This window comes from Pelobates fuscus, chromosome 2 (assembly GCF_036172605.1).
Source record: "Pelobates fuscus isolate aPelFus1 chromosome 2, aPelFus1.pri, whole genome shotgun sequence".
NCBI lineage: Eukaryota > Metazoa > Chordata > Amphibia > Anura > Pelobatidae > Pelobates > Pelobates fuscus.
In genome coordinates, this window is record NC_086318.1 from 212,066,011 (window position 1) to 212,088,097 (window position 22,087).

At 37.7% G+C, this 22,087-nt stretch overlaps 1 protein-coding gene across 2 annotated transcripts in view; it reads left to right on the forward strand.

Moving 5' to 3' along the window:
* ARHGAP18 (Rho GTPase activating protein 18) overlaps nt 1-22,087 on the forward strand; it is a 150,665-nt gene that overhangs the window by 107,249 nt on the left and 21,329 nt on the right. For both annotated transcript variants that reach the window (XM_063443143.1, XM_063443142.1), the window contains exons 2-11: nt 4,553-4,746; nt 6,821-7,056; nt 7,927-7,981; nt 8,629-8,792; nt 10,321-10,486; nt 10,759-10,850; nt 15,646-15,723; nt 19,053-19,212; nt 20,774-20,856; nt 21,134-21,340. In XM_063443143.1, coding sequence (XP_063299213.1) covers nt 4,553-4,746; nt 6,821-7,056; nt 7,927-7,981; nt 8,629-8,792; nt 10,321-10,486; nt 10,759-10,850; nt 15,646-15,723; nt 19,053-19,212; nt 20,774-20,856; nt 21,134-21,340 — 1,435 coding nt within the window. The remainder of the gene's footprint in view (nt 1-4,552; nt 4,747-6,820; nt 7,057-7,926; nt 7,982-8,628; nt 8,793-10,320; nt 10,487-10,758; nt 10,851-15,645; nt 15,724-19,052; nt 19,213-20,773; nt 20,857-21,133; nt 21,341-22,087) is intronic.

The window sequence follows — 22,087 nt, forward strand, 5'->3', positions numbered from 1 at the left end:
TTAACGAGATGGTTATATTCATTGCTTATGGAGGGAAACTAGTGTACTGCCATATGCTGCCTATTGGATATGATTACAGGTGTCGAGGATTCAAGCTGGGTAATGCAACAAGGAGCTCTGTACAACTTGCCAGCGGGCAGGTAGTCTAGGGCATGAAATTAAGCACGTATTCAAGGTGAGGTCGCTCATTAACGAAGCTCCTGGCACTGATCATCAGCTAGAGGATAGCTTTTATTAGCATTACAATATAGCGTGCAATAGCAAGCATGAATATTTAGAAATTAAAAAGTAAAAATTAAAACCACCGGTGTTAGACCTGTCCTTATGCATGTCCCTGTCCCCAGAGTGCTGCTTGTTCCATCAGTGTTCTGGGGGGCACTGCGTGGTCAGCAAGTCCGAGGCTGGGGTCAGCCATCTTCATTGGGTGATGAGGTATGGAGGTCTGTGCATAAGAGTCTCATGGTGTGGGCGAGCCGCTCGTTTGTTAGTGGCGTCTAGTTATATGCGAGTGGTGAGGGTAGCTGATGGGCTTTATTGCTTTGGCGTCGGCTTAGGTTTTCCGTAGGTGCCGCTAGTGGGTCACTTCAGTCGGTCTTTTTCCAGGCCCAGCCTCAGGGATATCAGGTGAGTGTTGCTTCTGTGGGCTTCGTTCGCCGATGATACCCTCCATCTCCTGCCCCGGCCCGTTCTCCATGCAGTCAGAAGGCACGTGCAGACTTATTTAGTGACAGTGATGCTCAGTGGGTTGTTTTCGCCTGCAGGCATGCAAGATTGTGTGGTATAGTGCAGATCGCAGTGCTGCCATTTTAGAGGCTTGGCTCGTGGTGTGCGCCTTCAGGTAGGTTCGATGCTGGGCTTTGTAGGGTGATGATTCCCTGATAACCCCCCTGGTCCATGGGGGGGGGAGCGAGGCCTGTGAGGTGCATCACAAGGCTGTTGCGTGGCGGCCAGGTTCGCAAACAGGACGGCGGCCACCGTCCTGCTCTCCACCCTCATAGGCTGCAGACCCCGAAGTCCCATATCGCCCACGGGGGGCTCCGGCACTCCCGATCTCAGGGTCTGCAGTGGCTCAAGCTTCTGCCCGGATGCTTGATATAGCTTCAGGTCACTCAGTTTGCTTTATTGCTTGTGTTTTTAGCCATAGTGGACCAGATTTATCAGGAGCCTCTCTGGCCTGCGACCGGTCAGCATGGCGGTCAAGCCCCGCCCCCTAACTGATGGATTTTAGATGTTTAATAACGCATTATTCATTGATTTCAGTTTGCCTAAAATTTTGCATTTTGTTTTGAAATTCTGGCAGTACACATTTTAGTGAACAGTCCTAACCATATGAATATGTATTAATGAAGTACAGAATGACCTACATTTTCAAAACCAAAACTACAAAGAATAAAAGTACAAATTTGTGTTTAATATGCACAAAAAACTGGTATATTTGAATTGCATTTGTGTATTAGTTGGTTTGAGTGATTTAGCTTCCTGACAGACAGAGTGCACTGGGGTTTTAATACATACTTTCTTTTCATTGTTTTTCCTTATTATTCAAGAAGGCATGAAATAATCTCATTCAGTGAATCTTTATATAGCGTGGTTTAGCAAATAAACTGGTGTACATAAACATTTATACAGAACCCTTAAATAAAAAAAACTTTCAAATGTTTAATTTGATTCATATTCATTTGACCTATACAAATATGACTTCCATATTTTCAATGCACATTTTTACCAGTGTTACTTCTTTAAAGCTGTATTTGGGGACAAGGGGGAGTTATTCTTATTAGACTTTTTTTTATTTTTTGCATTTAATTTTTTTTGTGAACGTATTATGTTTATACACGTTAAAGTTCTAATCAATTGGAACTTTAACACTGCGCTGTCACTTTTGAGGTTTTTCATAAAGCTAGAATCTTTAGGAAAAGCTTGTTTTGACTTTTGGAATTTCTTGGTAATTCCAATTTAAAGGGACACTCCACTGCCCTCCAAAAAAAATCACTGTTTAGTTAACATACCCCAATGAAAAATATGCATGCATTTAATTATGTATTTTAATTGTGGATAGATCTAAAATCAGCTTGCGAAGGTTGCAGAATTCTTATCTGGAGCCTTTGCAAACCCAGACTTTCTGTGGTTGTCCAATCATAGACTTCTCAATGCAGCTCCATGAGAAGTGTTTGCAAGGGATATTCTAAGATGTGCTAAGCAATGCTGCCTCTTGAGTTTAGTTCCATTGAGCTAACCAAACCAGGAAGTAACAGGACCAGTAGTCTGACAGACAGCCAGGGGGTGTAACAAGTTACATTTATTTTGTTTGAAAACTGCAATTTGTGTCCGATAGAAAAAAGACACACATTTCAGCAAGCTAAATGCTTTAGGGGCCTGGAGTGTTCCTTTTTACTGGCACACATCAACCGATTACATGAGACAATGTCGTCAACAACCAATAATTGTTTATCTTTGGCAAATGCCAGTAAAAATTATGCCTTTTGCCAAACTGTTGTCAGTAATAACGGCTAAAGTGAACAAGCATCCTCTCACAATCTGCACAATAGACCTCTATGTACCCTTATCACAAATGTGCAAGAACTATAGAGGATTTTTCAGAGATGCTTTTTGGATGCACATAGTACAGTAGTGATAATAGCTTCTAGCAGAAGAAATCCCCATGAGCTGCGGAGGAATGGCTGCTTAATTCAGTCTCCCCATTTATGTCCTCCTTCGACACCTCTGCAAGAGCTTATATGTTACCTTGTGGTATCTTAGCAAGAAATGCAGACTTCAAACGTAACAGTACCACTCTCTCCAAGCACAGTAAACACTTGAGCTTCGTGTAGTGGACAAATATGACCTTGATAATGCACCTCTTGGATGCAGTCCTGGTTTTTATCAAATTGCTCCCAAACTAATTTACAGAAAAGTAAGACGTACTGGAGATTACAGGAAACATACCCAGTATGCTGAGCTGTAGTTGGTTAGCTTGCGTACAGTGCTTCTTTAAATAAACTGATAAGACAGAATCTTCCACCAAGAGGCACTGAAATTATGTATCTCCAACTGCGCTTAACAGTAAATTGCAAGTAATTTGTTAACAAATTATGTTTTGCGTTTTAAATATGCTAAATTTATGAGATGGATAATTATGCTAGATGTTTTTTTAGGGAATCAAATTATGTGCACAAAGTATACTCAAAAATAAAATAACAGGAGGAATTAGCAAAATTATTCAAAATGATTGCAATTCTGTTTTTTGTTTTTTTTTTTGAATATTTGAACATTCATGTTAGAAAAATTGTACTTGTGTAATTGTAAAATGCAGTATATAACAATGCCTTATACAGGCAAGGTTCTGTTTTCTATTTATTTGAACCACAGCCACCCATAATTAACACGTTTGCACCCTCTTCACCCTTCCAAGATCCAGAAAGACTCTTCCATTTTTGTAGCACTTTCCCACTGTCATAGTCCACCCTCTCCAAAGTGGGAAATAAGAGAAAATGTAGTGGGATTGCAATATTGCATGCCCCGAACTATCTCGTACAGTATCCATATAATTTCAGTTTCAGTACGACTCTTGGGAACTGCAAAGCCTTGGAGAGTCAAAGGACCACTAAACTCACCCATACCCCACAAATAAAGGTGTAGTCCAAGTACCATAACAACTACAGTGTGTGTATGTGTATATATATATGTGTGTGTGTGTGTGTGTGTGTGTGTATGTGTGTGTGTATATATATATATATATATATGTGTGTGTGTGTGTGTGTGTGTGTGTGTGTGTGTGTGTGTGTGTGTGTGTGTAAGAGAAAATCAGCACTCCCAGGATTTATACGAAAAAGAAATTTAGGTCTTTATTCCAACAGCCAACGTTTCAGTTCCACTAGGGAACTTTCATCAGGACAGAAAGTTCCCTAGTGGAACTGAAACGTTGGCTGTTGGAATAAAGACCTAAATTTCTTTTTCGTATAAATCCTGGGAGTGCTGATTTTCTCTTACCTATATCTATTAGTGCAATCGAGCACCGGGTCTACAAACAAGTGAGTTGGAGTGCAAGGCTTTTTCCTTTTATATTTATATATATATATATATATATATATATATATATATATATATATATATATATATATATATATATATAATCTCCCAGCAATTCATATGTACACAGAGGGGCGCTTTTAATTTAAGCGATGTTAACAGGGGTTTGATTAGGGATGGGGCTGTTCTGAGTAATTTTAGGTGACTTAGTAAAAACACTTTATGTAACCAAATTATAATTAAGATGCATTACAGTTACAAATTCTGTTCTACTGTTAATAACTCAGAAACACCAACAATATGGAACTCCTAAAATAGAGGGATATTCGGGTAAAGAGGTAGAGAGGGATTTGTGCCCAAAACAGGCACGGTCTGTCTTAAATCTGGACCATTCGGAGGTATAGGAAATGGCCAGATTTTTATAGTGATAATTCAAAGTTAATATGTATTTATAACTTATGGCCCTTGCTTTGCAATATTCTGTTTCTAACTATTTCTCTGCCATTTGTTTTCATTTTTCCAGTCGTAAATCTGGACAGTATACAATGAATCATGGAAACGCAAATCCTAGCCAGGACAAAGTGTCATTTAATCGCTCTGGCTCCCAGGACTCCTTAGATGATCTCTCACTAGATGACTATTGGTTGGAAGTAGAAAATATTAAGAAGAACACAGATGTCAGCCAGGAGGAACAAGATGTGGTTAAAGAACCAGATGGTAAGAATCTACCAGTATTGAGTTTTTTTTGGCCAATGTATGGTATGTCAAAGTGAAGTGAAATATAGTAACCAGGTAACCTGTTACTTAGTCTTACGGTATTTTATATATTTATTTTCCTGAAGAAAATGGATATAAATACATGTCTAAATATATCTTAAAACCAGCACCACCATAGTTAATTCCTTTTTATTGATGTGAACACCACCACTTTGTCTTCACGACTCTGCTAAAATGGTTATCCCTTATCTTGATCACATTACCCTGCAATGACAAGAAAACAATATGGCTGCTAGGAAGGATCTTGTGGGATTGCTGATGCAATTGGAATATTCCAGCATACAAACATTCATTATTATTATACATATGGTTCTGTTGTATCATGAAGACCGACGGTGTACAGATTTTATAGAATGCAAAGAAGATTGATTGAGACACAAACTCATTTTTCCTTTTAATGATTTTATTTCATATGTTGTCAGTGGTTGATGGCAATCATTGCAGGCTCATCAGTAGAAATGTTTGTTTCATATCATTTAGGTTCCATGAAGAATGGTTAGTTATCTTTAAGACAAAGACATTTCGACTTTGTTTCATTTCCTTTTTGCATGTCACAACTGCTATTGTGTATGCTTTACTGACCACTGCCTAAACTTGGCTATATGTATTTATATACTTTTTTTCTCATAAAATGCAAGCAACATTATTCCAAAAAAGGGTTATTTACTAAAGTAAGTATTCAAAGTGAATTCAAAGTGAGTTTTAAATTTAAGGCCAAAGTAGCCGAACTGAAGTATAGCTGAATGAGAATATTTACAGTTTGGCTATTTTGACTTCACATTTGAAATTCACTTTCAGTTCGCTTTAATAAAAATCTCTAATATTCACAGTCACATGTTCAGAATGGTGCAACACTCTCAGGCTCTCCAGAGCAAATCCAGGAAGTTTCCATGTATATGTTATGGCCGTAAACCCTACACAGCTATGTTAATGTTTTTCTATTCACCATTGCCTATTGTTTTAAGGCACTTGTTTGTTTTAAGAAACCAATTCTAGTTCATCATATGTAAATATGTCTTACATTAATCAATTCAGTAAGTTTTGATCATTTAAAAAGTTACTCCAAGCATGATAACCATTACAGCTAGATTTAGTGGTAAAAATGCAAGCAGTGCTCTGGCCCATTTCTTGTTATTGGTGAAAATCCTTATGCAATGGTTTGCCTTCTTATCTTGGCTTCTACCGGGCACCAACTGTCGTCCTGTAGCCAGTGACGATATGTCAGCTGCAGAAGATGGAAGTTGATCCCGCTGGCCATTCTACATCTGAGCGCATCTGAGCAATGAAAGCAATTCTGTGTAGGAATTTGCGCAAAATTCCCTTTAGCCAGCCCAGTAGTATTTCAAAGCAAAACACTGCACATATAGACTCCAGGCACCATGACTATTTAAAATCACTGAAGTGGTCATGGTTCTTGGAGCAAACCTTTAATTATACTTTGTGGATTAGGAAACAATTGCTGCCCAAAGGAGTAAGGTCCAGAGTTCATATATATAGTTATATATATATTTGAATGTACAGTGTCTACAAAGTGAGTTGTGTTTTTTTTTTTCTTTTTTCTATTGAAACAAATCCCCTGTGCACTATGCAGCAGGTTAGGAAAGTGAGAGCTTCTTGGTTCTCACTGGGGTTTCACCATGTTTTAAATACCTACTATACCTTTTCGTGGGGAACTATAAAAAAAGCAAATAACCCCATCATTTAAATTTTTTTATTTATCTTTTGATGTTCCTGCATTATTCCATGGGGTTACATTTACCTACAGACAGACACTACCCTCCACTCCCCCCCCCCCCCATTTACAATAATGCTGCAATCAGTGCTACTCTTGACCCAACTCTACTGCCCAGTGAGGATTTATATTAAAACTCTTGTTGGAGCATTTTGGTGATTCAATCATTTAATCATTTATTGTATTTTTATTTATTATTTTCATCACAACATTATCATTGCTTGACACGAGCACTGCATAATATTTTATTCCATATGAAATTGTTTTGGTTTGTGATTGTAGAGGGTGAACTTGAAGAGGAATGGCTCAAGGAAGCTGGACTGTCCAATCTGTTTATGGAAAGTGATGCCGATTCCCAGGAAAGCATGGTGTTTTTGTCCACTTTGACAAGGACTCAGTCTGCTGCAGTCCAAAAAAGGATTGACACCTTTTCACAGACCTTAAGGAAGAAAAACAAGCACAATCAAATACCTGATGTCAGGGATGTTTTCAAGCCACCTGAAGATTCAAAGTTAAAAGTATGCAATCATGGTTTGCAATTATTAAGTATGTTGCTCTGCTGATTTGTTAAACTTTCATATTTTGCCAAACAATGTTTACCTTCCACTGGTACCTTGTGTTTTTATAATCCACTTTTCATCTCCACTCCAGCTTGAATATATCTCCTGGTGAAAGTTTGAGACAGAGCAGATATAGAAACATAGAAACTTAGAATGTGACGGCAGATAAGAACCATTCGGCCCATCTAGTCTGCCCAATTTTCTAAATACTGCCATTAGTCTCTGGCCTTATCTTATAGTTAGGATAGCCTTATGCCTATCCCACGCATGCTTAAACTCCTTTACTGTGTTAACCTCTACCACTTCAGCTTGAAGGCTATTCCATGCATCCACTACCTCTCAGTGACACGTCCTTGTCACTGCTCCCTTGCTATTTTTACTTTCTAACTAATTTTACTTAACTCCAGCAAATTATATACTATAAGCCAAAATATACATTGGTATGTATGAACATGGAATAACGAGGCAGGGTAGGTTCAATGGGGCACTGCAGAGCTACAAAATGTAATTCAATTTTTTTTAACTTGAAATCTTTGAAAGAATGTCTGTTGTTTGTTGTTTTGTTTGTATGGTTGTTATTTATATATAAAGCAGCTCCGTGCAGTCATTAACTAAATGGGCCATTCGATTATGAATGGGATCAGTGACCAGATAGTTATCATAGCATAGGTTGACCATCATTGGTACTAGTGGCATTTTTGAGTCCAAACCACAGGTTAAGATGGGACCTCTTTGTATTTTACACTTAATTGTATTTTAAAATGTTTTGTGAATGCTAAATATACAGTTTATTATAACAATATTCATCCCTTTTTTATTATCTTCTAGAATGAAACTTTGAATGGGTTTCAAGCTACAGAAACAAAAAATGAAGACTCTGCTAGTATGTAAAAGATATATTTCATTTTTATTGTTTGTCTCACCTTTTCAGAACTTTGCATTAAGGGAGTAACCTGTAAAGGCCTTTTGAGTTGAGCTCCACTGAGCTAAACAACCAGGAAGTAACACCTGGTTGCTTGACAGTCAGTGGGCTGTAACAAAGTTAATTTAAAATGTGTCAATTTCTTCTAAAATGAAAGATTTGCCAGCTAAAATTTTTTGGGGAGTCCAGTGTGGTATTTTAAGTAAAAACTTACTTTCTTTCCTAATTACGCTGCTCTCCCTCCTGTCGTTCTTGCCTCGGTTCTCAATGCAGAGGTGCCTGTTTAACACGACAGGGTTCAAACTAAAGGGCCACTGCACCCAGAGGACTTCATTAAGGTGAATGGGTCTGGGTGAACCTTTAAACCGTATTTGGGATCTCTATTTCTCCAGAGTGAAACAAATCTCTTTTCTACAGATGATGTCATTGTCAAAATGACCTGGGTATTTTTCGACTTCATTACTTTTATATGTCTTTTCGAATGAAATGGCAAAGTGAAAGGGGTCAGCTATGAGCTTGGAAAATTATTATTTATAAGGCAGCAGAATATTCTGCAGTGTTGACATAGAAACACATAAAACTAATTTTTGATTATTATTATACTTTAGGCTCTTCACCCATTGATGATACAAGTAAGAAGCAAATTTTATTAGAGGATATTCCTACCCCAGAAACCCCTATTAATCTAGAAATTTCATTTGCTGAGCAAGCTTCAAATCTCAAAGAATTTACAACCAAAAAGAATGAGAAGGAAGATGATTCTTTGCTGCCTGTAAGTAAATATCTCTATTTGACTGACATCAAGGAAAAAAAACCATAAGTCTATATTATTATTATTATTATTATTATTATTATTATTATTATTATTATTATTATTGGTATTTATATAATGCCAACTAATTCCGCAGTGCATTACAATGTTATGAAAGAGAGGAAATTTTACAATAAATTAGACCATTACACAACACAACACGATATGGGGACTAAAGGTAAATGAGGACCCTTGACCCTTCTCAAATGAGCTTACAATCTAGTGGAGGCGGGGTACAAAAACACAGGGCGGCAAGGGGGTCAGCAAACAAACAAGGTGGAAAATTAGCAGAACTTGGAGTGAGAGTGGAGTGTGGTTCTTAAGGAGAAAGCAAGAGACCGATATGTCATAAAAATTACTCTGAGTCTATAAGCATTTTTGAACAGATGTGTTTTGAGTCTGATGGGAGTAGGCTAGCTGTTCCAAAGTTAGGGAGCAGCCCACAAGAAGTCCTGCAAGCGCGAGTTAGCAGTAAGGGTGCGAGTCACCGGCAGAGCAGAGAGATCGAGAAGGGGCATACCTATGAATCAGTGAAGAAATGTAACGGACTTGAGTTGTTTAAAGCTTTATAGGTAAGGGTTTGTATTTGAGTTGACACTTCTAGGATACAGGAAGCCAGTGTACACTTGACAAAGAGTCATGTAGTCTAATCACTTTCAATAGCAATAAGGTTTACAATGTTTTAGCAACATTTGAAATCTGACTGATGTGTCTAGAACATGATATAATGTAATCAGCATAATTATTTTTTACTATATTGTGCAATTATAATTTATATACTTCAAGAGAAACAGTGCATGAATTATAAAACCTCTTTCTTAATAGTATTTCCTTTTTTTTTAGTATACGATCTCTACTTCCCAGATTTTTTGTAAAAAAAAAAAAATGTATTATTTTTAGGGGCCATCAAGGCTGCAGTGGCTTCATTTCAGCATGCACACGTAAATGTGTTTTTGCAGTATAATCTTCTCTTAGATGTAAAAAGGCAAATAGCCTTGAAGAAAGTATCTATTAATGTGGTATATATTTTTAAGTTGTATATACAATATTGGTTTGGTGGTCAGGGAAGAAACACTTCCCTTTTAAAGTTGATTGTGGCAGATAAGGACTAGTTCTTAAATGTGGTGTAAATCCTATATTTACATGGAACGAACTGCATGAAACAATGTACCCCTGAGGCCTTTGTATGCACTTAGTGACAGGTTGACAAACATATCAAAGGGTTCACACACAACCATGTCATAATCCACTAATCCTTTATTAATGTTTTAGAAAAATAAATTCCTCCAGAGACCATTTTACATTTCTTGTTCATCTTTGTGTGTGTGTGTGTGTGTGTGTGTATACATATATGCAAAACAATATTTGAAAAACCGCAGACGTAGAGCTGTTTGTTTACTTTTTTACTTTATTTTTGCATTGTTAAAGGAGTGACATTTTTTGATTTGTGCCAAACACTTTGTAATCTAATTCCTGTCTATTCCTCTAGAACTTTAGCCTACAGCAAGACAAAACCGGTACCACAAAGATTGGTGACTTGGCACCACAGGACATGAAGAAGGTGATCTCTTTAGCACTGATCGAGCTAACGGCACTATTTGATGTCTTGGGTTCAGAACTTAAACTACAAAGGGCTGCAAAAATAAAAGTTAGAGGTAAATTGCTAATTATTAGTGTATGTGCATATGTTTTGTGTTTCAAATGTATTTTTTTTTTACATATACCAAGCTATATTGATATTTTACTTTGGCAGAATATGTAAACTATGGAGATGTAAATGATATCAATTCTTGGGGTGGGTAGCATGTTTAAGGAAACCACATCGTGTCAGCTTAGATTACATGGTTTCTCAGTTGACTTATAACAGGATATGACCAGTACTGTTGATTCACACAAAGTATTTCTACATATTTTTTGTCTTCTCTAGAATCTGGAGTGTTTAAAGTGGCCTTGTCTGTCTTACTGGAGCAAGATCAAAAGAAATTTCCAGGGACCAAAGTGCCAATGATCTTTCAAGATGTACGTTATCTCAGCTTTTATTAAATGGGCTTTATTTACAATGCACAGCCATCATTATAATGCGTCATTCACCCCTGTACTTCACATGGCAAAAGAGGGACCGTTGTCTTCTAGGAGGGCTATGGTTAAACAGGAGGGCTATAATATTGCTAGGTGACTTTATGGTATATTAATCTCCACTTTTTAATGCATTATGGCTATACACAATAAAATTGGAAATATTAAAACAAAATATGCATAGACATCAAGAACAGAATTAAATGTAGAAAAAGTGGGAAACCACTGGAGCAGGCAGATAGCATTAGCGGCTGCACATGGAAGGCCAAGAGACAATAGTAAAGAATAGAAATATCAATATGAACCATAATTAAATAAAACATTAAGGCAATCTTGGTAAGTAGTCGCGACCATCACAGACTCCTAAAAAACATTATTCACCCAACTCCAAACACCGGGGAACTGCTCTTTCACACTGGCCAGTGTCCTACACCCCCAGATCCAGGGGGTGCTTTCAAGCCTCTTAAAAACCTGAGGATAGTGTGCTCCACAGGCCCGAGGTCACAACGTAAGCCATCGCACACAGCCCATGGGTCTGTTCAAGCTTTGTGTGCAAATATGCATTCCAGAGGAGTCTATGGGGTATGAGCAGCCTAAGTAAGCAGCTGCTGGATTTCTCCACTCTCAGGGCCTGTGATTTGCCTGTGATTTGTCATGTTGCAAAGTAGAGGTCTGATCTAAAGATGTTTCAAAAAGTCCAAAATAAAAGTCTGAGGATAAGTGTTCCCTAGCGATAGTAACAATTATATTGCAGTAAAACACTGATGTATGAAATATACACTTCACTCAGGCTTTGTCGTGAGGAGCTCTTTCAGCCTGCTTCTTACTCAAGCAGCTGCCAATCCCTGGCCCTGTGGACGATTCTTTTAATGGCTTTTTATATAAGCTATTGGGTAGAAAATCAGTGTTTTTTATTTATTTATTTTTACGTGAGATCACAGTATGAGGCATTTAAATGGGACGTTCTCACATAAACCAATTTCACATTTGGCATGTGTAAGATGAGAAGCTGGAGAGAGACTAGGCCTGCAGATAGTGTGCCTGTAATACAGAATCTTTGGGGAAGTGCCCATCCTTTAAGGCATGGATGGCAAACTTGCAGGCTGCATGCGGCCCACAACTTATATGTTTGCATCCCGCGGGCTGTGGCGGGAGAGCGGTGAGTGTAAGCTCTCCCTGCTCAGCTTCCCGCGGTGATGCCGGGAGCCAGAATATGGCGTCACCTTCCGGCTCCCGGCATCACTCTGCGGCGCGCGAGGGAGCTGAGCAGAGGGAGCTCAAAATCAGTGCTCCCTTGCTGCCTGCCTGAATGTCCAGCAACCCCACTAGACACCAGATCGTGTCAGCTTAGATTACATGGTAAGAAATCCATCCAGCTCTCCCAAAAAATTTTTAAAAAGTGTTGTGGGGAGGGGGGGAAGAATGTGTGTGTGTGACAATCTGTGTGTGTGTGTGTATGGCTAGCTGTGTGTCTGTATGGGAGCCTGTGTGTCTCTCAGGGAGTCTGTTTGTATGTCTGTCAGGGAGTGTGTCTCAGTGAGTGTTAGTGAGAACAGGGGCATGGGGTTTAGAAGTCGGGGACTGGGATTTAGTACATGGGTGGTAGATTGGGTTTTAGTAGAGGGGGTCGCTGTTTTTTATTTTAATTTTTTTAAATACTGTACTTTTCAAAATAAACCTACATTTCCATGAAAATGTAAATTTTTGTTTTTTTGCAGCTCACTTAAACTAAAACCTTGTTTATTTGGCCCTTGCTAGCCTTTGAGTTTGACATGCTTGCTTTAAGGGATACTCCAAGTACCATAAACTCTGCAGTTTATGAAAACTTCCTTGGGGTCTGTCTGTCTGGCTGGCTGGGGGTGTAGGGAGCTGCTCATAGTTTGAGAGCATTTTGCATCCTCTCATGTGCCAGCTGTGACACTGCTATATTGTGTAGTTCAACACCACATAAATAGCATGGAGTATAATTGTTAGTTTCCATTTGGCATCTGGTAGTCCCCAGTGGGCAATCAGTATGTTTTTTTTGTTTTTTTTTTCTTTCAAAATACCAAAGGGCTTTTGTCATAGGTCTTACGAAATCCCTGGCACATTGCCCTGTGATCGTTTTATATTTATATTTTTTTATTATTTCTTTTTTAAATAAAAAATAATAATCAGTTGCATAGTAATATTATTACGCACTCCTACCTTTACGTACCTTTACCTGCCTGGTTACTACATATATATGACTGCTAAAACATCCTAGTGTAAAGTCTGCTTATGCTTGACCTGTGTGTATATATGTGTACATTCTCACAAGGGAAGATCTCCTACTAGTTACTGTTGGTAATTAGTAGCACAGTGAAGTGGAAAAAAACAGAAGCTCTTAATGACCTCTAATTATTGTTTGTTTATTGCATTATTTAGTGCACTTCATGTTTATTCCCAGGCCTGTTGCATCATATGAGGATAGAAAGAGATTATGGGACTGAAATATATTTAGACTTATTTGCGTTTCTCTAAGCTAAAATATAAACGGTTATAAAAGTGGTGCACGGAAGTGAAACCGAAATCAACAAATCTAAAAGAACAATAATTGTTCATATTTCATCATTGCATATTTAAAATAATACAGGATGTTCTGACCTTTTCTTCGATGCATTCTTATTGCTTAATTAAATAGGACATCTTGGTTTGAAAGAGTCCAAGTTGATATTCCAATACATTTCAGACATTTCTAACCCTCCCTATGCAAGTACAGCCAAGCTATAAAACACCAATACCAATTTCAGTGCTGCAGTTGAGAGGAACAAAGCAGATGCAGCACTGAAAGAAAATAATATAAAAGTATATTTTACATCTTAATATGCATAGCAATAAAACACATAGTCAGTCCATCATTTTTTTTTTTTTTTTTTTTTTGGGGGGGTGGGGGGGGAAGAGACAGGGGAACCAAATGTAAAACAAATGGGGATACACACAAACCCAAATGACCCAATTGGGCTTGATAAGTAGGGATGGAAAAAATAAAACACGGAGCAGGGAACAGTTGTCCCTACTACTCTCTTGGCCCTCTGGTCTGTGGGGTAATAATGTTGGTTTAGGGGGTGTCCATTCTACCTAGCCTAACAGAGGGCCAAAGAGTGACCAGTTTTCTTGTCTTAAGTGATTCCACAAGCCCTCTGCAATCAATTCAAGAAAAACTCAAATGGTCATTAACTAGTTGACCAGGGAATGCTCATTCTAAATCTGAACCAATGACCCCACATTGCTTTGATGCATTTATTATTGGGACTCCAATTAAAATTGTATTTACAGATATACTTGCAGTGTTATGATCACTTTGTTTATATTGGTCCAATAGTGTAAATAGGTTAAATATTTATATTATAAATAGGCATACTATAACTGGGTGTTAGGAACGCAGGTATTTCAGATACCCGTTCGCTTTCGGTTCCTCCCGAACGGGTATCGATTCGAATGTTCTCCAGAATAAACTGCAGTATCAGCCTGAACTAGATGAAGGGTACAACAGGAATGAATTTATTCAAGCCAACTGGACGGTTTATATGCAAGTCCCCATGCAAGGGGTTTACTGTGACGTATTCCAGGGGCATTCCCCACTGGACATGAGAGGGGACTATGGCAAAATACATACTGTAACTGCATTGGCTCTCAGGTCCAGGATACTCCCACACAAAACAAAATAATCCCACCCCTGTGCCTGTGAGATAATAGTCAGGAACTGTACTAAACTCCATTATTTCCAGGCACAAAAAACATACATTTTAATAACACCACAAAAGTACTCCCAACACACATGGAAACCCCACAACAGTCACATCCCCTGATAGCCCCTATCTGGGGAACCAAGATATCCAAAAATCGCCCAGATCGGTTCAGGGGTTGGGGATTTCCATGGAAGTCATAACTTGACTGACCGCACGCAGTCTTATGCCCAAAACAGTTCCACAGTTTCAGAGGTAGCGGTCGGTCTATTTCGGGGAGTTGTAAAACCAAATAATTCCACAAACTGTTCCCCTGGCTCATGGTAGCGTTTGTTCCCCTAGTTCGTGGAAACAAACCTGCCGAATAGCGCTCTCCTGGCTGGTCGGTGAAAAGAAGCAGGCATTCGAGAAGTTGAGCGGCATTCGGGAAATAGTGTTGTCGATTTTAGTTCCAGACACTCAACGACCAAGTCCCGCTTGCCTCTTTTTGTGTGTCAAGATGCCCGCCGTTTTCTCCAGCACGTGGCATTCAGCCATACAGACGGCGGCCACACAGGGAGAGCCATTAATCTGCAGTTTGCTTTGTAGTTAATGAGCCAGGGGCGTGGTCAGTGGTCAACGAGGATGATCAAAGTTAACAAAATAAAAGGTGTAGTTTCTTTACACTGGGGCATTCAAGGCCGTTTTTTAAAGGTCATAGGGCTCTCAAGTGGTTTGTGTCCAGCAAAAGCTGAAGTTTAATCTGCTAGACTTTCCCTGGAATTGCAGTTACATTCATTCATTCATTCATTCATTCATACATACATACAGTTACATTTTATCTTTTTTGTTTTGGTTTTTTGTTTCATTTGATACATAAAAATAAATATTCTGCCATTGAACCAAATACTTAAATTCAGAGCAGTTGTCCGGAAACCCCTTCATTTATAGATTGTAGAGTTAAAATAAATTTTAATTGAATGTTTAAAAATGGTTTTACATTTTAATAGAAGTCCTAAATAATATGTGTAAAAACATGTTCTATTTTGCAGCTAATAACTCACATAGAAAAGGGAGGACTGGACACAGAAGGCGTTTTGAGAATACCTGGAGCTTCTGCTAGGATCAAGGTAACCTTTAGCACCTCTCTTTATTTCACATTAATGATCATAAAAAAATCCTTTAGCTGAACAAAATTATTAATGGAACAACAGTAGTATTGGAGATCGATACAATCTGATTACTCCCAATGTTCTAAAAGTGTTGTAAAGAGAAGGATTCAGTAATGGAATGCCTGCTGGTTCTACTGGTATCCAAGGTAATCACTTTCAGTACTCTGCACCACTTTTTCTGAATACAGCACCTTGATATAAACCATATGGACCAATGTATTGGGACACCTGACCATTACACCAACATGGACTTTTTTGACATAACATTCTAAATACATTGACATTTTTATGTAGTGGGTCCCTCCGTTTACATGTGTATCAGCTTCCACTCTTCTGGGAATGCTTTCCACAAGATTCTGGAGTGTTTCTTGGAATTTTTGCCAATTCATCCAGTAGAGCATTTATGAGGTCAGGCACAGATGGTGCACAAGAAGGCCTGGCTCGCAATCTCAGTTCCAGTTTGTTGGGTTGAGGTCAGGGCTCTGTGTGTGCCAGTAAAGTTCTTCCACACCAAACTCATCCAACTATACCTTTATGGACCCTGCTTTGTGCACTGGGGCACAGTCATGCTGCAATAGAAAATTGCCTTTCCCAAACTTTTCCCACAAAGTTTGAAGCAAAGCATTGTCCAAAATGTCTTGATATGATGAAGTATCAAGATTTCCCTTCATTGGAAGTAAGGGGCTTGGCCAAAACCCTGAAAAGCAGCCCCATACCATTATCCCTCCTCCACCAAATGTTACAGTTACACAATGCAGTCAGACAAGTAATATTCTCCAAACACAGACTTGCCAATCTGCCTGCCAAACAGGGAAGCGTGATTTATCACTCCACAGAATGTTTCCACTGTTCCAGAGTCCAGTTGCGGCATGCTTTACTCCACTCGATTCAACGCTTTGTATTGTACTTGGTGATATGAGGCTTGCATGCAGTTGCTCAGCCATGTAAACCCATTCTAAGAAGCTCCCACTGCAGTTTTTATGCTGATATTAATGCCAGTGGAAGTTTGGAACTCTTCAGCTATGGAATAAGCAGAGCGTTGGTGACTTTTATGCACAATGCGCCTCAGCACTCGGTGACCCCACTCTGTGACTTTACATTGCCGCCCGTGTCATGGATGATTTGCTGATGTTCCTAAACATTTCCACTTTGAAATGTCATGAACTGACTTATTGCAAAGGTGGCATCCTATCACAGTACAACGCTAGAATTCACAGAGCTCCTCAGAACGACCCATTTTTTCACAAATGTTTGCAAATGTAGACTGAATGGCTAGGGGCTTGATTTTATACACCTGTTCAATAATTAAGAGAACACTCCTGCCCCACAAAAGCTTAATTTCAATGAATTTATGGAGCAAAAGTGTCTATGTGCTGTCTCATTGTACAGGGTTAAACGAGTTTTGAATGGTAATAGTAGTTTTACTCTCAACGGATGGCCAGTGATAAGTGGATAACGTCAGCTGACCCTCTGTCAGTCGCCAGGCAATCCAACCTAGAGTGCACAGCAACCGGATGAAGGAAGAGAGGAGGCAGAACTGTCCAACACAGGGGTAATAAATTTTAAGGCCAAATAGTTCAAAAGCAGTTTAACCCAATAAGGGAAGACTGCACTCAGACATTTGTGCCCTTATAACAACTTAATTGGGGGAGTGTTTTGGTTCTTTTTTTTTTCTTTTTTTTTTTTAAATAGAGCAATGAAAGAGTATTTGTGGAGTGGAGATCATTTTGTAAATCTGAGCTTTAGTGGAATGGTTATTTCTGAGCAACAGCTCAATTGAATAGCTCTGGAATGTTGTTAAAACTGCTGATTAGGTATGGTTCAGCATTCAAATGTGATTGTAGTCAAGAGACACAGTAAAATATATTGCATTTAATTATGAGCTGCTTAGTAAAGGATCGTTAATATTGTATTAAGCAGAGTGATGGAGAGGATGTGGGTCCCTGCAGTGATTTAGACACTTGTGGTCACAGTAATGTTGGGTTGTTTTTTTTCTTTATTTTTTTTTCTTCTATATTTATTTATTCTTAGGATGAAATTGCTTACGTTTAAAATCTCATCTTGATGGTTTTCTTCACTTTTCTTTTACCATTCCTCTTATGATTTTGGTGCTGTCAATAGACGTTTTAAATATTCTAGTCTTTACTTTTAAAATAAGTTGTTTTTTACTATGACAGGTAAACTTTACAAACATTTATGCAACTTTAAATTGTCTGCTAAAACGTCTAAGGGAGATGCAATCCATTCTCACATTCCTTAAAGAATTAGTTTATTAGTTTTATGTAATTTCTAATATGTAACATTATGAGTAGATTTTTTTTTTCTTTAAGCTTATTTCAGTGTTCTACTCACCATGAGGCATTTAATGCTGTATTAGTATAGTGGTAGTGTTTGTTTAATTTTTTTTTTTATATCTCTAAAATGAACATTGTTTGTGGTTTGTCTCACCTGGAGTTACATAATAATGCCAGTGGATTTATAAACCAATATATACCAACCAGTTTTGATGGAACTGCACTCAATCAATTGAGCTAAAGAAAGCCAAGGAAAGAAAAGTCCAGGCACTGACTCAGCGAGACACCTTTATTGGAACAAAGTTATAGAGTAGTGTGGATTGTCTGATTTCGAACCTCATTTTTGCTGATATGCTCTCTGATTGCATACATTGATGTAATTCAGCACCTCTATGTGTAGATATAACAATTTAATACATGAGGCCTTGAACATGTTTTTTTTTTCTGTGATGAAACTTTTTACTTTTGCATTAAATGCATAACTTAAGTGTTAATCAGCGGAGTGTTCCTTTAACTACAAGAAGGAAAACCCCAAACCTTTGTAATATATAAATGACATGGAATGAAATTGTCAAAAACGTAATCAAATAAAGGTGACACTCTTAAAGAGTATCATAAGTGATATAGATTTTATGGTAATTCTTGTGCAAGGAAGACTAAGTTTTACATATTCACATTTTTTATTTCCCTCTTCAGTGACTGGGCTGCACCCTTGTATAGTCACTGTTTAGTAGACATGCCATTGTACGTAGGAACACATCTACTAAATACGGGGATCTGTAATAAAACAAGACATTCCTTGTTTCTAATCGTGGGCTATAGCAGCAGCAGTATCTAAAAATCCTCTAAGACTATGCTAAGCAATTGACTGGTAAAATTTCCCAGGTATGGACACTGGTGGATGCCAGTTTCATTTTCAAGCGAATGTTTAACTATATGTATTACTGAATCATTTTAAGTGTGTTAATAATGGCCCATGCCTCTCATTTGCAGGTTCTGTGCCAAGAACTTGAAGCTAAGTTTTATGAAGGCACGTTCAATTGGGACACAGTGAAACAAAACGATGCAGCCAGTCTCCTGAAATATTTAATTCGAGAGCTACCTCTGCCATTGCTCACAGTAGAATATATGAAAGCTTTCCATTCAGTACAATGTAAGCAATTAAATGTTAAAAATGAATTTAAGCTTAAAGATTGTGAGAGCCACATGACATGGTTTGATTTAGTTACAAGGCCACTTCTGTGTTAAATTGGTTTATAAAGATATTCTAAATTATTTAGTATTTTGTTAATGATTTTCAGAAGTTTGTAGGACTTCTTCTCTTTTCAATTTCTTTTTCTTTTTTTAAATACGAATTTTTGTATTCTACATCTAACACAAATTAAAATAATAAAAAGCTTCTCTTTCAGAAATTATATGGACATTTGCAATACACGTTTGTCTACCATCTAGCAACATCCAAGAATTTTTCATTTTTCCTCCTTCCCCCCAAAAAAACGTGAATAACTCTCATCAGTTATGATAACATGCAACCCGGCAATATGAATTACCCATAATGTGCCAAATTGCTTTATTTATACTACCGTACCAGTAGTCCCATTATCTCCTTTGACTGCCCGATAAAAATGGTCCCTTATCTCCATAAATAATGTCTCATATGGGGTCACATTGCCCTCCACATTCTTAATTAAAATGAACACAGACTCCAAGTCCACTTCCCAAAAAGATGTTGACAATTCTACTCCCAGTGCTGCTTGTGTGCATTGCATCTCTGTGGGAGCAATGCATGCAGGAGCATAGAGGGGAGGTTTATGAAAATGTTGGATCTCAATGTTTTTTGTGGGGGATGGGGTGATATGCTGCCTGGGACAATTTATTTATTATGTTTTTTTAACCCCTTCCATTTTTCATCTGCTGCTTCCTTTTTTTTTTTTTCAATTAAAGCAAATATGTGTCAATCTTTCTGTCATTATTTTTTTTTTTTACTGACAGAAAAGTTTTGTTTAAAAAAAAAAAAAAAATATATATATATATATATATAATTTTTTTTTTTTTTTTTTTTATCCATACTCTAAATTTAGCGGTCCTGTCTGAAATTGAAAAATATGCAAAAAGGAGGAATTTAGGCAGAGAAAACAATGAAAATTTTTAGACCAATTTAGCACAATTCAATAAATATGAACAGATTAGACACAGAAATAAGCCTCCTAAATCTACCCTTTAGTGTCTCTGTTTAAAACTTGGGCAGACACTCTGCTGCCAGCTGCCCGGATAACTGAGGACACATTTTGTAAAGGAACTCAATAACTAAATCAACTTGCATTTGCTAATGTGCCAATCCTGTATGTACTATTCGGTTTAGTAAAACATACCTTTTCGATCTATATACATGATTTTGTTAGTAAAGGTTTTAAATTTGTTTATTAATTCTGACTTTGCGAAGAATGGCATCTGTTTGTCAGTAATTCAAGAAGACAAAAGGTCACTCTTAATTATCAATGAAGTCCTTGGGTGTCACTTGCTGGTTCTTATGTAGCTTTGTTTAAATTCATGACACCTCCGCCACACCTGATTTCAAGCTGCATACCCCATTTCCTGCTGAACATGTGGTACTTGATACATGAACTTTCTAGTTATGAGCATACTTTGTGTTCTTTTACTCATTATTATTTTGATTCTTTCATCATTAATTTTATTTAATTTTTTACATTCAGTTCTTCCAACCAAAAAACACAGACTGCAGGCTCTAAATCTCCTCGTCATTTTGCTTCCTGATATACACAGGGACACATTAAAGGTCAGTCTTCTATCCTCGGTATATGTACTTACATGCTCAAATATGAGTGCTGGCTCAATGAGTTCATAGTTTGAAGAAAACTAGTTTTCCTAATCCAAATGCAGATTTGTATGAGTATGCAACACTCAAGGAGATGCTGCATGGCATAACTTGGGTTACTTTGTGTTAAAGATAGGGTTATATATTTGTTGTTTGAAGCTCTGTAAATGCTGTACAAACATAATGTCATTTTGTTGCAAAATATATCAAACTGACTTTTTCTATATTTTTATTTCAGGCTCTCCTTGAATTTCTGCAAAGGGTTGTGGATCACAGAGAACACAACAAAATGACCTTAAAAAATGTAGCAATGATAATGGCTCCAAATCTGTTCTCCGTGCATAACTATCAGTTAAAAACTGTGGATCAAGGTGCGGTGGCCAGCGCTGCCCAGACTGCTTCTGTAATGCTTTTCATGATCAAATACCAAAAGCTTCTTTGGACTGTAAGTTGATTTAGAGAGAAAATGCTATTTTGCAGTTATATGAAATCAATCTATTAATAATGGGATTTAGATTAGTAAGGAGGATGCCTAATTAGCCATCACACGAAGTCCACTCACAGTACTCGCTCTATACACACCACGAACAATAAGCATTCTTCTTTTTTTTTTTCAATGTATTTTATTTGTCAGCTTTTATACATAAAAAACACATAACATCCGCGATGGCGGAGGGGGTACAGAAAAGAAAAGGGGAAGGGAGGGGGGGACAACGGTATATATCATATCGATTTTTGTATAGAGGTAAATTCAAACATCTCACACAATTACATTTTTTGTTACATTTGTCCTTTTAACATATATGAATCAAAACATATAACATTTTATTTGTTAACGTCCACATAACTTTGCATGCATTAACTGTGACGCATTCAGTCCTAACTAGGTGTTAGGGGGGAGGAGGCAGAGGGGGTGAGGATGGGGGTAGCAGCATCTTTCACGCTTGTAACCTCTGTGACATCTATGGGGTCGTTAATATCCTTGATAGCCTTAGCGGTCCTAGGTCTTATTAATGTTGTTAAATGTTGATGGATATTGTATGAGGGTGTTAAATACTATTGTACTTTTATTTATTTAGTTATTTCATTTTTTTTTTTTTTTTTTTTTTTTCAATTATTATTTTTTTTTTTCCTCAGTTTTTTCTCAGTTTTGTGTTTCTCCATGTCTGTATTCCACCCATCTTTGCCAGTG